The 14,187-nt window shown below is 37.1% G+C and overlaps 1 protein-coding gene across 1 annotated transcript in view; it reads left to right on the top strand.

Moving 5' to 3' along the window:
* Positions 1-14,187, top strand: part of LOC107556591 (centrosomal protein of 112 kDa-like) — a 182,007-nt gene that overhangs the window by 46,583 nt on the left and 121,237 nt on the right. Inside the window, exons 12-16 of the mRNA XM_016239723.1 lie at positions 396-482; positions 1,984-2,070; positions 9,545-9,692; positions 10,660-10,778; positions 13,376-13,519. Of these exons, the coding sequence (XP_016095209.1) occupies positions 396-482; positions 1,984-2,070; positions 9,545-9,692; positions 10,660-10,778; positions 13,376-13,519 (585 nt within the window). The remainder of the gene's footprint in view (positions 1-395; positions 483-1,983; positions 2,071-9,544; positions 9,693-10,659; positions 10,779-13,375; positions 13,520-14,187) is intronic.

Here is a 14,187-nt window from a genome sequence, read left to right as displayed (position 1 = left end):
AATGGTCAGAGAGAAAAATTAAATTAATTAGGCATAATTGTGTTAAATTATGTTTTTGGTGCAAGAAACCTTCATTAACATGGTCACACTTTATTTTAAGGTCCAATTCTCGCTATTAACAAACCATTAACTACGACTTTTGCCTCAATAAACTCCTAATTTGCTGCTTATTAATAGTTAGTATGGTAGTTGTTAAGTTTAGGTATCGGGTAGGATTAGTGATGTAGAACATGGTCATACAGAATATGTGCTTTACAAGTACTAATAAACAGCCAATATGTTAATAATAGGCATGCTAATAAGCAACTAGCTAATAGTGACAATTGGTCCCTATACTAAAGTGTTACCATTTGCATTATACATAGAATTTCATTTCATCTGTTCTTCGTTTGTAGATTGAGCTGAGGACTAAAGTCTTGGAGGCCAAACATCAAGAGGATACACTGAGGATGCAGCAGAAACATGATGCAGAGATTCAGAAGGTGAATCAGTTGACCTGTCAAGTATTTTATAAGGGATTCTTCACCCAAAAATTCTCTCATCATTTACGCACCCTCATACAATGCCAGATGTATATGACTTGTTTCTTCAGATGAACACAAAGAATGATTTTTGGAAAAATAGTCTCTGTGGGTCAATGTAATGCAAATGTACAGGTTTAAATGTTCGGGTTTATAGTTTAAAAGGTTAAAATGTAAGCCCACTTGCATTATATGGACAGAAATTGATTATTTATGTTTATAAAACATTCTTGGTTTTCATCTGAAAAAAGGAAGTAATTTTCATCTGGAACAGCGTTTTGGTTTTTGGATGGAGTATCCCTTCAAGCTGATATTCCACATCTTCTCCTTCAAACTATGTACAAACTAAAGTTTATATAATATGTAAAAAAGCCATGCAATTTTTTAAATAACAAAATTATTAATTATATTAAACACAAGAAGATTAGAACCACAAACCAAGTTCAAAATTCCAAGTTCAGCCCAGTTTGCAGTTAATAGTGGAGAAAATGGAAGATGATGAGTTTATAATGACAAGTATACTGATGATACACAGATTGACTGCTCACATCTTGCAAGTTGGGTTCTGCAAACATCCCAGACGACTGTCTCACTCATTAAAATGTATTGTTTTAGTGATACTGATTTTATGTGCATGTGCTGTGTCAGTATTTCCTCTGTTACTTCCACATTTATTGTCTTTTTCATTCAGTCCCAGTGACATCACACCTTAATTCTGCTTTAATAAAGTCTATTAAATGGCCTAGGTCTACAGATGTTTATGTATCCCCGTAATTCAGACATTTCTATGCTTTGGCTTTTTGTAAATGGGTCATGTCATGAAAAACATTGACAACTTTTTCTCCAGTCAACCCAGACTGAAACAAAAAACACCAAAAGGGCTTAGAAATTATTATTATTATAGTTATGACATCACTGCATTGAGCTTGTTAACATACGACCATCCACATTTACATATTAAGACCTTTTCAGTATTGAGCTGATAAATGCCATTGTGAACTACACCATCATTGCAGAAGCTTGTCAATCATTTACATGTAGAAGTCTTAATCAGCCTGTTTAATTTGAATGGTCAGAGAGAAAAATTAAATTAATTAGGCATAATTGTGTTAAATTATGTTTTTGGTGCAAGAAACCTTCATTAACATGGTCACACTTTATTTTAAGGTCCAATTCTCGCTATTAACAAACCATTAACTACGACTTTTGCCTCAATAAACTCCTAATTTGCTGCTTATTAATAGTTAGTATGGTAGTTGTTAAGTTTAGGTATCGGGTAGGATTAGTGATGTAGAACATGGTCATACAGAATATGTGCTTTACAAGTACTAATAAACAGCCAATATGTTAATAATAGGCATGCTAATAAGCAACTAGCTAATAGTGACAATTGGTCCCTATACTAAAGTGTTACCATTTGCATTATACATAGAATTTCATTTCATCTGTTCTTCGTTTGTAGATTGAGCTGAGGACTAAAGTCTTGGAGGCCAAACATCAAGAGGATACACTGAGGATGCAGCAGAAACATGATGCAGAGATTCAGAAGGTGAATCAGTTGACCTGTCAAGTATTTTATAAGGGATTCTTCACCCAAAAATTCTCTCATCATTTACGCACCCTCATACAATGCCAGATGTATATGAATTGTTTCTTCAGATGAACACAAAGAATGATTTTTGGAAAAATAGTCTCTGTGGGTCAATGTAATGCAAATGTACAGGTTTAAATGTTCGGGTTTATAGTTTAAAAGGTTAAAATGTAAGCCCACTTGCATTATATGGACAGAAATTGATTATTTATGTTTATAAAACATTCTTGGTTTTCATCTGAAAAAGGAAGTAATTTTCATCTGGAACAGCGTTTTGGTTTTTGGATGGAGTATCCCTTCAAGCTGATATTCCACATCTTCTCCTTCAAACTATGTACAAACTAAAGTTTATATAATATGTAAAAAAGCCATGCAATTTTTTAAATAACAAAATGATTAATTATATTAAACACAAGAAGATTAGAACCACAAACCAAGTTCAAAATTCCAAGTTCAGCCCAGTTTGCAGTTAATAGTGGAGAAAATGGAAGATGATGAATTTATAATGACAAGTATACTGATGATACACAGATTGACTGCTCACATCTTGCAAGTTGGGTTCTGCAAACATCCCAGACGACTGTCTCACTCATTAAAATGTATTGTTTTAGTGATACTGATTTTATGTGCATGTGCTGTGTCAGTATTTCCTCTGTTACTTCCACATTTATTGTCTTTTTCATTCAGTCCCAGTGACATCACACCTTAATTCTGCTTTAATAAAGTCTATTAAATGGCCTAGGTCTACAGATGTTTATGTATCCCCACCCCTTTATAAGCAGAAACATGATTCTTGGCAGACTGTTGTCTTTCACGGCATCCCTAAAAGTCCAACGGCCTCTGGACCTCGTCCTCGACACTCTGTTATGACTCTGCTGTCTGTCTGAAAAGAGCTCTTTAAGGAGACGATGGGAAAATTGTGTGTCCCTAAATGTTCCACGAACTTCCCTTTAACCTCCCTAACACCCTCTCTTTCCCTCACTCTCAGCTGCAAGCTTTCATCTTTCACAGGCGACCGGCTTGCAGGATGATGAGCTTAGCGACAGAGTGCACTTCTGACGGACAAAAAGCAGGATAAATAATCCACTGATGGGCTCACTGACTTTTCAGAGGGAAAAAATAATAACTTTTGGGAGGTATTTTTGGTTTGAATGAAGTTGCATCTGCGTTTGAAGGACCAGCTCTGAAATGGTCCTCTTGTCAGTGATGTCCATGCTCTCTTCACTAAATACTGCTGTATTAGGCCTCATGAGGGACCATCACCCCCAACCTCAGAGAGTACATCTGTAAATAGGAGCTCTTACTGCTGCCGAAGGCCTTTGAAGACTATTCTTGTTTAGTTTCTCAAATGGTTTTGAACCTCAATAGCTTCCTGTGAATCTTTCATGAATTCGCCATTCTTTGCAATCAACATTACATGAAATCTTAATTGGTTCATAAGACATTCTTTTGTTGGTGATTGTGTCTGCTTTGCTCTTAATGAGCACTGTTGTTTAGTTCTGAAATACTCAGATGTGCTTGTTCGGAGAATGTCAATATTTGCTCAGGTGCATCTTTCTTTGAAGACCCTATAAACACCACACACACGCGGTGCAGTGGTGTCCGTTGGTGGGCTCGCTTGAGTCCAGGGGCGAGCGGGCCGGTGCGTGTGCCCTGTCATGTCCTCCGAGCCATTGATCTCCGTAGGGTCCTTTGAGATTTACAGACCCCTGATTGCAACGCCGCTGTCCACCCTCACTGAGACAATCGCCGACAGCCTTTGAACTCCCACTCGGACACAGACGGCTTGTAGAAGGTCAGGCCATCAAAGGAGTTACAGCGGTCTCAACAAACGGCTCTCTGCTGTGCAGCGGCCGCATCAGATAAAACACATTTCTGAAATGCCCGCCCGCCTCCCGCCTTACCTTGAGCCCAGGCATCTTATCGCCCACAGCTCAAGGCACAAGACTGGACCGCCGCTTGGGAACAAGCCCAGCAGATCTGCTGTTTATTTGGAGCTTGCTAAATGCAGGTTGCACTTGGCTCCCTCCCGCCACGAAGGATTTCTAAATTCCTTGGGTTCATCAAATGCCTGCACTGTGTGGCACAATGGGCGGATTGTCAAGGACTCGCAGAACCGGTCCATTGGAGTCTGGGAGCCCACTGCCGAGGTCTTTGAGAGATGAGGGACAAGGTCATGAGTGAGTTCCTCAAAGCTGTGGCTCAAGTCCTCTCAGATACGGGCAACACTCATTCATGCTTCCGAGAGTCTGGAATGTTAACACTCAACATGCTCCTGAGACACGTAACACTGTTTTCACTGAAGAGATTGCTCCATTTTCTTTTATCCCTATTCCTTTTTTTGTTTCCATTTATAATGCAAAATCTTTCACAAAATATAATTCCATCAGAAAACTTCAATGAGTAATTTTTTAAAATCTAGTTTATCTATTTATTTGGTATCTTTTGCTATTAAACATGCTTTTGTGAGAAGTGGTGGAGATTTCGATTCAGTCAAGAGATTGAACCAAAAGATTAGGGCTGGGCGATATAGCAAAAAAATTTATCAACGATATAATGTTTCATATCGTATGGTATCGATAATTATTGACATTTTGTATAATCTTTTTTTAAAACAAAAAGCAATAGAATTTTTTTTTTAATTTAACCACTGTATTTATAATTAACAATTTATTGAGACAAACAACAAATATTTTTTTGTTGTAACAACAAAAATAATGAGCAAAATAATGTAGCGTATTTAAATTGTCAACGCAAGGAAGTAACTCTATAAAAACGTGCATTACGTCTAAATTAATTCATAAAAATCAAATATAATTTCGTAAATTGCATAAACAATTATGAACAAAACAGAATCATGTATTTATGCATCGGATTAGGGCTGGGCGATGTAGCAAAAAAATGTATCAACGATATAATGTTTCATATCGTTTGGTATCGATAATTATTGACATTTTGTATAATCTTTTTTTAAAACAAAAAGCAATAGAATTTTTTTTTAAATTTAACCACTGTATTTATAATTAACAATTTATTGAGACAAACAACAAATATTTTTTTGTTGTAACAACAAAAATAATGAGCAAAATAATGTAGCGTATTTAAATTGTCAACGCAAGGAAGTAACTCTATAAAAACGTGCATTACGTCTAAATTAATTCATAAAAATCAAATATAATTTCGTAAATTGCATAAACAATTATGAACAAAACAGAATCATGTATTTATGCATCGCTTAATCTAAAGAGCCGAAGCGCAATTCACACAGACTGCATTTCAAAACATATGAGACGCAGTGAAAAGGAATAAACCTCCACAAATTCGTGACGTGTTTTCTAAAAGTTTAAACTGTTTTAACTTTGCATGGCTTTCTATACATCTATTGTGTGAGACGCGAGTGCAGCAGTCATATGTCCGTCTAAAAAATGCGCTGAATATGCGTTCTGTGTGAATGGCTTGGTTTCGGTTTTAACCCATTCAAGATCTTCTCCGCATTGAGCTTCTATATTTCTCTAATATTTTGAATGAATAACGCAACAGCTCGTGGGTTAGACTAACAAAACATTAAAATGCAACAAGGTAATGTACATCATCACCGCATCTCGAACGCCACTGATGACGCTCCCTGATGCACACCTAACATTCAAATGCAATTGTTTATTTTAAATTCGACTAATATTCATTCTTTATTCACAATCTCCTCATCACAGGCAGGCACAGCACTCATTTCAGCATGTGTTCGTGTTTGTGTGTGCTGTCTGCGTCACTCATACTATGTGCCTATATCGTGCGCTATATCGAAAAAAATTTCTATCGATATCGAAGAAGGTGTACCGTCGATAAATATCGATACCGTTTTATCGCCTAGTCCAAAACAAAAATTTTTGGGGGTCAACTTATACTTTAATTATAATAAATATGTCTGTATACCGTTTTTGTCTTTCTGCACACCAGATGCTCACTGGTACAGTGTTTCTGGTTCTGTGTATTCTCCTCTCTCTCTCTCGCAGTCAGACCTCGGGTGCAGGAGAAGGACATAGATGACAAGGACAGACGACCCACCTGCTTCCCGTTAAGGCCATGTGTTTAATGCAAGAGCAGAACTGGATGTGTGTAACAAGATCCTGTCAAAAGCGACAATATTCTGCCCTTTAGATGGATAGTTAAGCCAAAAAGGAACTTTCTGTCATTATTTACTCTCCCTCATGTCATCCAATCCAGTTTGTGCCTTTTCCAGTATAATAATAATGTAATTAATTTACGCATTTAGCAGACGCTTTCATCCAAAGCGACTTACAGTGCATTCAGGCTATACATTTTTTACCAGTATGCGTGTTCCCTGGGAATTGAACTCACAACCTTTATACACACACACACACACACACACACACACACACACACACAATGAGTAATTTTTTAAAATCTAGTTTATCTATTTATTTGGTATCTTTTGCTATTAAACATGCTTTTGTGAGAAGTGGTGGAGATTTCGATTCAGTCAAGAGATTGAACCAAAAGATTAGGGCTGGGCGATGTAGCAAAAAAATGTATCAACGATATAATGTTTCATATCGTTTGGTATCGATAATTATTGACATTTTGTATAATCTTTTTTTAAAACAAAAAGCAATAGAATTTTTTTTTAAATTTAACCACTGTATTTATAATTAACAATTTATTGAGACAAACAACAAATATTTTTTTGTTGTAACAACAAAAATAATGAGCAAAATAATGTAGCGTATTTAAATTGTCAACGCAAGGAAGTAACTCTATAAAAATCAAATATAATTTCGTAAATTGCATAAACAATTATGAACAAGACAGAATCATGTATTTATGCATTGCTTAATCTAAAGAGCCGAAGCGCAATTCACACAGACTGCATTTCAAAACATATGAGACGCAGTGAAAAGGAATAAACCTCCACAAATTCGTGACGTGTTTTCTAAAAGTTTAAACTGTTTTAACTTTGCATGGCTTTCTATACATCTATTGTGTGAGACGCGAGTGCAGCAGTCATATGTCCGTCTAAAAAATGCGCTGAATATGCGTTCTGTGTGAATGGCTTGGTTTCGGTTTTAACCCATTCAAGATCTTCTCCGCATTGAGCTTCTATATTTCTCTAATATTTTGAATGAATAACGCAACAGCTCGTGGGTTAGACTAACAAAACATTAAAATGCAACAAGGTAATGTACATCATCACCGCATCTCGAACGCCACTGATGACGCTCCCTGATGCACACCTAACATTCAAATGCAATTGTTTATTTTAAATTCGACTAATATTCATTCTTTATTCACAATCTCCTCATCACAGGCAGGCACAGCACTCATTTCAGCATGTGTTCGTGTTTGTGTGTGCTGTCTGCGTCACTCATACTATGTGCCTATATCGTGCGCTATATCGAAAAAAATTTCTATCGATATCGAAGAAGGTGTACCGTCGATAAATATCGATACCGTTTTATCGCCCAGGCCTACAAAAGATTAATTCAGATACTGTCGATTACATCATTTAACCAGTAGATTGTGACAAATTAGTTTGTTTTTTTGTGTATTATGAGTGAGTCATTGAATTATTCACTTAGTAGATTCGTTTAGAATCATTCACAACAGAAACAGTCTTGTAAATTATAAAAATTTTACAAAGAGACTCATTTGTCGTTTTGTCATTCGCTCAGTTATGTAATTTTTAATGCAAAAATGACATTGTTTGAGATGTCTTTGTTATGGGCTATGGTTAGGGGTAAGGGTAGGGTTAGGTTAGGGTTAGGTCAAATAATGTCATATTTGCATTAAAAATGACATTACTGAGCGAATGATACTTAATGACAGTTGTCATAAACATGCATAAAACCTCCTTCATATTCATGACATGTGTCATGTCATGATTATGAAGGTGTCATGTCAGTCTTATGCACACCCCTTCAAGTAAAGTGTTACCGTTTTATCATAGGTAGAATGCAAAATGTTTCAATACAAGCATTTCAGTCAAATGTAATTTATGCAATATTTCAAACCTTGAACCCACTTGGGAAAATTAACCCATGGCAACAGTTTAAAAGTAGCCCAATTCTGTGGAAAAAACGCAGACTTGGCAACCCTGCATCCAACAAGAGCTACCGGAGTCAGCTTTGACTGATCACAGGTCAAGAATAAGGAGAGATGACTGACAAGACCATGCTGGAGTATTTGCTGCTCAACAGATTCTGAGCTCATTGACAAAAATCTGATCTTGTAAAATGTGCTTGCTCCCTTTACACAGAATGTGTGTGATCGCGAAATCGAAAGTGAAAGTAAACAGCGCAAATGCTCATTCAAAAATATTTAAATACACCACATCCTGAGAGCGGCTCCCTGATGCGCAAAAATTATACACAATATTAGAATGTTTAAAGGAGTAGACACGAAAATCGCGGGAGCGAAACACATGTTGCGGGAGCAGGCAGCAATGGTCAGAGATTCAGCTGGAGCGGGATTAAGAAAACAGCCGAATCCCGGACATTATGGGCAAATAAGAAATCCCGGCCGGATGCATTTTTGTAGGTCCAAAAAGAGGACATGTCTGGGAAAAGAGGACGTATGGTCACCCTAATTTATTGCTAATCGATGTATTATTTTAAAGTAGCATATAGAACATATTTTCTGCCTCATTCTGTGACAAGAAGCCTCATCAGATCACAAAAGGCAGCATTTGACTGGTGTTGTGGAGTAAAAAGGTTATAATGTTCTCTTTTGTTGGACAACAGGTTTAGAAATGTGAATAAAAGGGAGGTTTAGCTTTAGGCATTTTAATTTTAAGCATGTTTAGCTTAGTTAACGGAAGGATACCTGCTGCAGTCAGAGCAAGTGTAATTACTGCATTCACACGCTCCTCAAATGCGGTTCTAGTACATACCGGTTACATAGGTACCGGTGCCATATTGGTACCGGGTTTCGGTACCCAACCCTATTCATTCAGTACATTCACAAATGACATGTTCCAGTTTGTTTAGGTTGATCGTGAGCAAGTGGCAGTTCATTCAGCCCTGCTCCAAGTCGTTCAGACTCAAAACATAGACTTGTTCAGTGAAGGGCGTATACATTCAGCAGGTCCAACAATTGATATGCTGTTTATATGCTAATGTATGGTAATAATATGCTGTTTGCTCATGCTACAGTCAGTCTTTGAAAGCAGGGAGAAGCAGTCAAGCCCATCAAAAGGGAGAGACTTCAGTGTGTGAAAAATATGTCAGTGCACGGAAGTGAATGATTTGTTTTGTTTATGACCAAAACACTACTTCTTGTCAGTGGGGTCATGGGTATGTCTCCTGTAGTGGTCTTCCTTCCCATAGCATAATGTGAGATTCATACGGGTTTGTCATCCTCTGCTTTAAGCTTACGCTACTGTTACAGATAATATACTTAAGAAAAACCTTCACTGAAGAAAGGGCCAAAAATGGGGATCTTGCCCACCACCCCCAAACCCCCATCTGCTAAACGTCGGCTTCAAAGCAGCAAATTCCAGCATTCAGTGACGCAGGAGAGTGCGAGTTCCTTCATGGTCATGCTTGTGAATAAGAACATTATCCTCTGTAATCTGCAGCCAGCATTAGCTTGTCATATGGAAGCACCACAAACCTCTATTTAAACTGTGTTCCCACTGAAATTTATTTATGGCTCTAAATTAGCTGGAAAGTCTGGAACATAAACGTTCTGTCATCCGTCGTCTCAGTGTCATGAAAGCTTCTTGTTTGTAGAGTTGTTTGATAATGCAAGCATCACTATTACCATTGCTCATGCTTAGGGTTAGTGATCTGAACAAACGTCTAAAAGCCGTGACACAACAAACCGACATCAAAGAACTAGCGATGACGAAAGCCAGCGGTGTTGACTACTCATGTTGCCTGGCATCTGGGCCAAAAAGTTGCGGTAGAAAACAGCGTAAAGACTGCAGCCAACGGCCAACTGGCACATACGTTTTGTGTCTGCATGAGGGGAAATAACCAGCAGGTGGCAGTAGTCTGTATTCATCATTCAAACTTCTGAATAAAATATTGAAATTTGAAACTTCCACATCATTGCGTTCTGTTTTTATTCACAATTTGTACAGTGTCCCAACTTTTTTGGAATCGGGTTTGTACATGGAATGTAATTTTAACTGACAAAATGCTAATTATTTATTGAGAGAACTCTTCAGTCAAATTAATCTTTATTGATGATGACGTTAATGAAAAATAAAGTTTATTTTATTTTATTTATAATAAAATTATTATTTATTATAATTATTATTATTTATATGTATTTAAAACTTCTAAACTTTTCAACATAACCTTTACTGGCTTTCTGCTGTAATACACTTCACCTTAACTTGTAACACAAAGATATTGTATCATTTCTTGTTTTCGTACCCATTGTTGTGTATTATTGTTTTATTTATTTAGTTATTTTTTGAGTCAAGAAGTATGGTGCTGTCCGGGGCAGCCTGGAGTGCGAGCAGACAGAGAGATGCCCTGCGGCCAGGCCTGAATGTTTGTGTCTGCCTCCCTCTCTCCCCTGTAGTTCAAAGCCTGCTGCGAGAGTCCCAGGTCATCCGACAGACCAAAGAGAAACAGATCAGCGAGCTGAAGAAAATGTCTGATCAAAGTGGCGAGTCTCTGAAAAACGAATGGGAGAAGAAGGTAAGGAAGGGTTGAAAAGGCTCAGGTTTCCACTGGCCCGTCCCTCCAGCAGCCGGAGCTTTGAACGCTGAACACTCACTGAGTTTAGAGCTCAGCCAATCCCGTCTGAGTATGAGAAAGAATCCCAAAAATCTATCTTCTCTGAGTGTTCAGTAGATGTGTATGTTTATTGCAGAAATAGAAAAGAAAAGCTCAAGGTTTTCCCAGAGAATCCGGCCCTGCCTTTCTACAGGCTTTTGGTTGAAGGGTATCTTGCTTCAGGCCTTATAAAACATTCTCTTTGTTCTCTGTTTCTAAACATAATATTCTGTAGGACTCATGTTCAGGGTTCAACAATAAGGATGGCCAGATGGTAGTGTGGGATCATAGATCATCTGTTTTTATGTCTTGCAAACTTCAGTAATCTTCTTCAAGTGAAAGCATTTTATAGGAAAAATTGCAAAAATTGGAAAGGAGTGAAAGAGTCTGATACATCCTGTATTTTGTGTGTGTTTGTTCTGGTATGGATATACAGCATTCATTTTGTTTGTTCAGGTCTTCAAAAAAAGTATTTAAAAGCATTACATCTTTAAAAATAATTATATATATATATATATATTTTTCCCCTGTCAAATGAAAACATATTGCTAAAATGAATTATTCTTTAATAGTAAGTAAAACTGAACTACTAGCCAGCTGTGAGGGCAGAAACAAAAAACAAACTTATAGTTGAGCCCTGATATTATAAATAGTGCTGTCAAACGATTAATCGCATCCAAAATAAAAGTTTTTGTTCACATAGTATATGTGTGTGTACCGTGTATATTTATTATGTATTTATAAATACACACCCATGCATGTATATATTTCAGAAAAATATGTTACGTTTATATATTAAATATTTGTATATATAATATAAATGATATGAATATAAATCTATACATGTAAATTAGGGATGCACCGATACCACTTTTTCCAGTACTCGCCCGACATTGATATTTTTTGTTTTTGGTACTTGTTATTGGTACCGAGTACCGATACCAATATTTTCATTGCATTTGTACATTTTTTAAATATTGGGTACAGAAACCAAAAGAGTATGTATAATGTTAGTTGGTAAACTTCATTTATCAAATACATAGTCAAACAAACATTTATTCAAACACCTTCAACATTTCTCACATTATCACATAAAACAAAAATTATTCATACAGCTGTCAATATTTACACAACCATCAATACTTTGTCGGGTGACCCTTAGCCTTAATGACAGCATATAGTCTCCTGGGCATGCTGTCAACCAGGTTCACGCAAACCTGAACTTCAATTTTTTTCCCAAACTCGGTCTAAATAATTTTTGGTCCCAAATTTGTATCAATTTTACTGGTAGTCCACTGTATGAAGAATTTTTGGGTATGATATATCACTGCAACAACGTTCATAGATCGGGAAGAAGGAGGCGGGAACCGGTGGACATTTAAACAATTTAATAAAATAAACAAACACAAGTACTGGCTTAGTACTGTAATCATGCGATTTGCTGTAAAAAAAAAATGCAGGGAACCACTCGCTATAAATCTCCTAACTGATATTTTCATAAATAGAAGTCGTGTTTTTTTCATCTGAAACGTGCAGCGATTTATTTTCCAAAGCCACTCATATAATGCAGAAACACTCATGAAGCAAGCAAAACACACGCAACGCGCACACGTATTTGTACTGGTGCAGAATGAGAGGGACAAGTACAGTACAGCCTAGCGCATTTCACACAGGCTGTTATAGTTTCACTTTCGCCAGAAAGTCGTGTATGCTTAAGGGTGAAAATAAATTACATTTATAGTGAATGCCCCTATAAATTGTCTTATATTTACGATTCAGTTTTAATCTAAATGATGCGTGCTAAGTGAGCGAACATCAATAAAGATCACACCACAGAAGTGCGCGTGCTCTTTCTCTCTCTTCCTCCCTACCAACCATTAAGTAACTTGTGCATTGTTTTACTTACTTTGTGACATATCCGACCCAACTACGAACTTTCCAGTGATGTCTGTGAGAAAGGGATATTCACTCGACAAGCTCGCGCATCTGTGCCGCCGCACGCTCAATCCACTCAGCGTGATTTGCTTACCAGCTGGCGCAAATCAGCTATACAGGCATTAATACTGAATGTTTTATATTTATTGCATACATATACTTCGTAGACATCTTTAATCTCTAATAACTCCAATCTGCTGTCTGTTGTCGATGTTTTTTGTCTGAATATGGCACTTATCACATGCTGTGTGGTATCGGTGTTTGGTATCGGGGCATTTTAACGAGTACGAGTACAGGAGCTCAGTATCTGGCCCGATAGCAGTATCGGTATCGGTGCATCCCTAATGTAAATACATGTAAATATTTTCAAAATATATACTGTATGTGTGTGTATTTATATATACATAATAAATATACACAGTACACAGATATATTATGTAAATAAAAACTTTTATTTTGAATGCGATTAATCGCGATTAATTTTGACAGCACTAATTATAAATGTTACAATTTCAGAGTCTTGAAGAATTTATTTTTATATTTTATTGATCTATGTTGTATGGTTCGTTTATCGTCTCTATCAGTTGCATGCTGCTGTGGCGGAGATGGAACAAGAAAAGTTTGACATGCAGAAGAAGCACACAGACAATATCCAGGAGCTGCTGGAGGACACCAATCAACGGCTCGCCAGGATGGAGGCAGAGTACAGCAGCCAGATGCAGGCCACAGTGAGTGCATTCACTCATACTTCAACACTGTTCAATGGAAATATTCAATGCCTTGCACTCTTATGTAGCTTCTATATACATGGGCTCAATTTCACATGTTGCATTCCGAAATCTATCAGAGCGAAATTTTAATGACATACATCTGCACAAGTGACATTCTGAGTGAGGATGAAACAAGGGTGCATCATCGTAGTGAGTCTTTCTTCAATGACTTTCTCTATCAAGTCATCTGCTGTCATGGCGGAACAACAGGCCCAGTTCCAGAATCAAATCACTTGTAATTTCTAAAAAAGAAACGGTCACTTCAGTTCATAATGATCTTGCAGAGTTCTGCTGTACTCTAATGAAAACATCCGTTATAATCAATGAAGCTGACTACACTGCACAATGACTTATTTACTTTGCATCTACTCTTTTGTTCTTTATAACGACTGGATACATGACCAAACACAGCACTAAACAAAAACTCAAGCATTTTGAGTGGTAAGTGGATTCTGACTGACTTGAACAACTCTGACTGGCCATAGCATACAAGAGATCAACAGACGTGTGTGATTGGCTGCAATGCTCAACATTCGCAAAAACCCGCCCTCTTTAGTTACTCTTGCTAAGTTTGACAAGCCATGCACTACACATCATGTTCTCACACCGTAAAAAATACATTACGG

The sequence above is a fragment of the Sinocyclocheilus grahami genome, unplaced genomic scaffold (assembly GCF_001515645.1).
Source record: "Sinocyclocheilus grahami isolate Dianchi unplaced genomic scaffold, SAMN03320097.WGS_v1.1 scaffold574.1, whole genome shotgun sequence".
NCBI classification, from domain to species: Eukaryota; Metazoa; Chordata; class Actinopteri; order Cypriniformes; family Cyprinidae; genus Sinocyclocheilus; species Sinocyclocheilus grahami.
The sequence above is the reverse complement of the archived record's forward strand: the minus strand, read 5'-3'. Positions and strand labels throughout refer to the sequence as shown.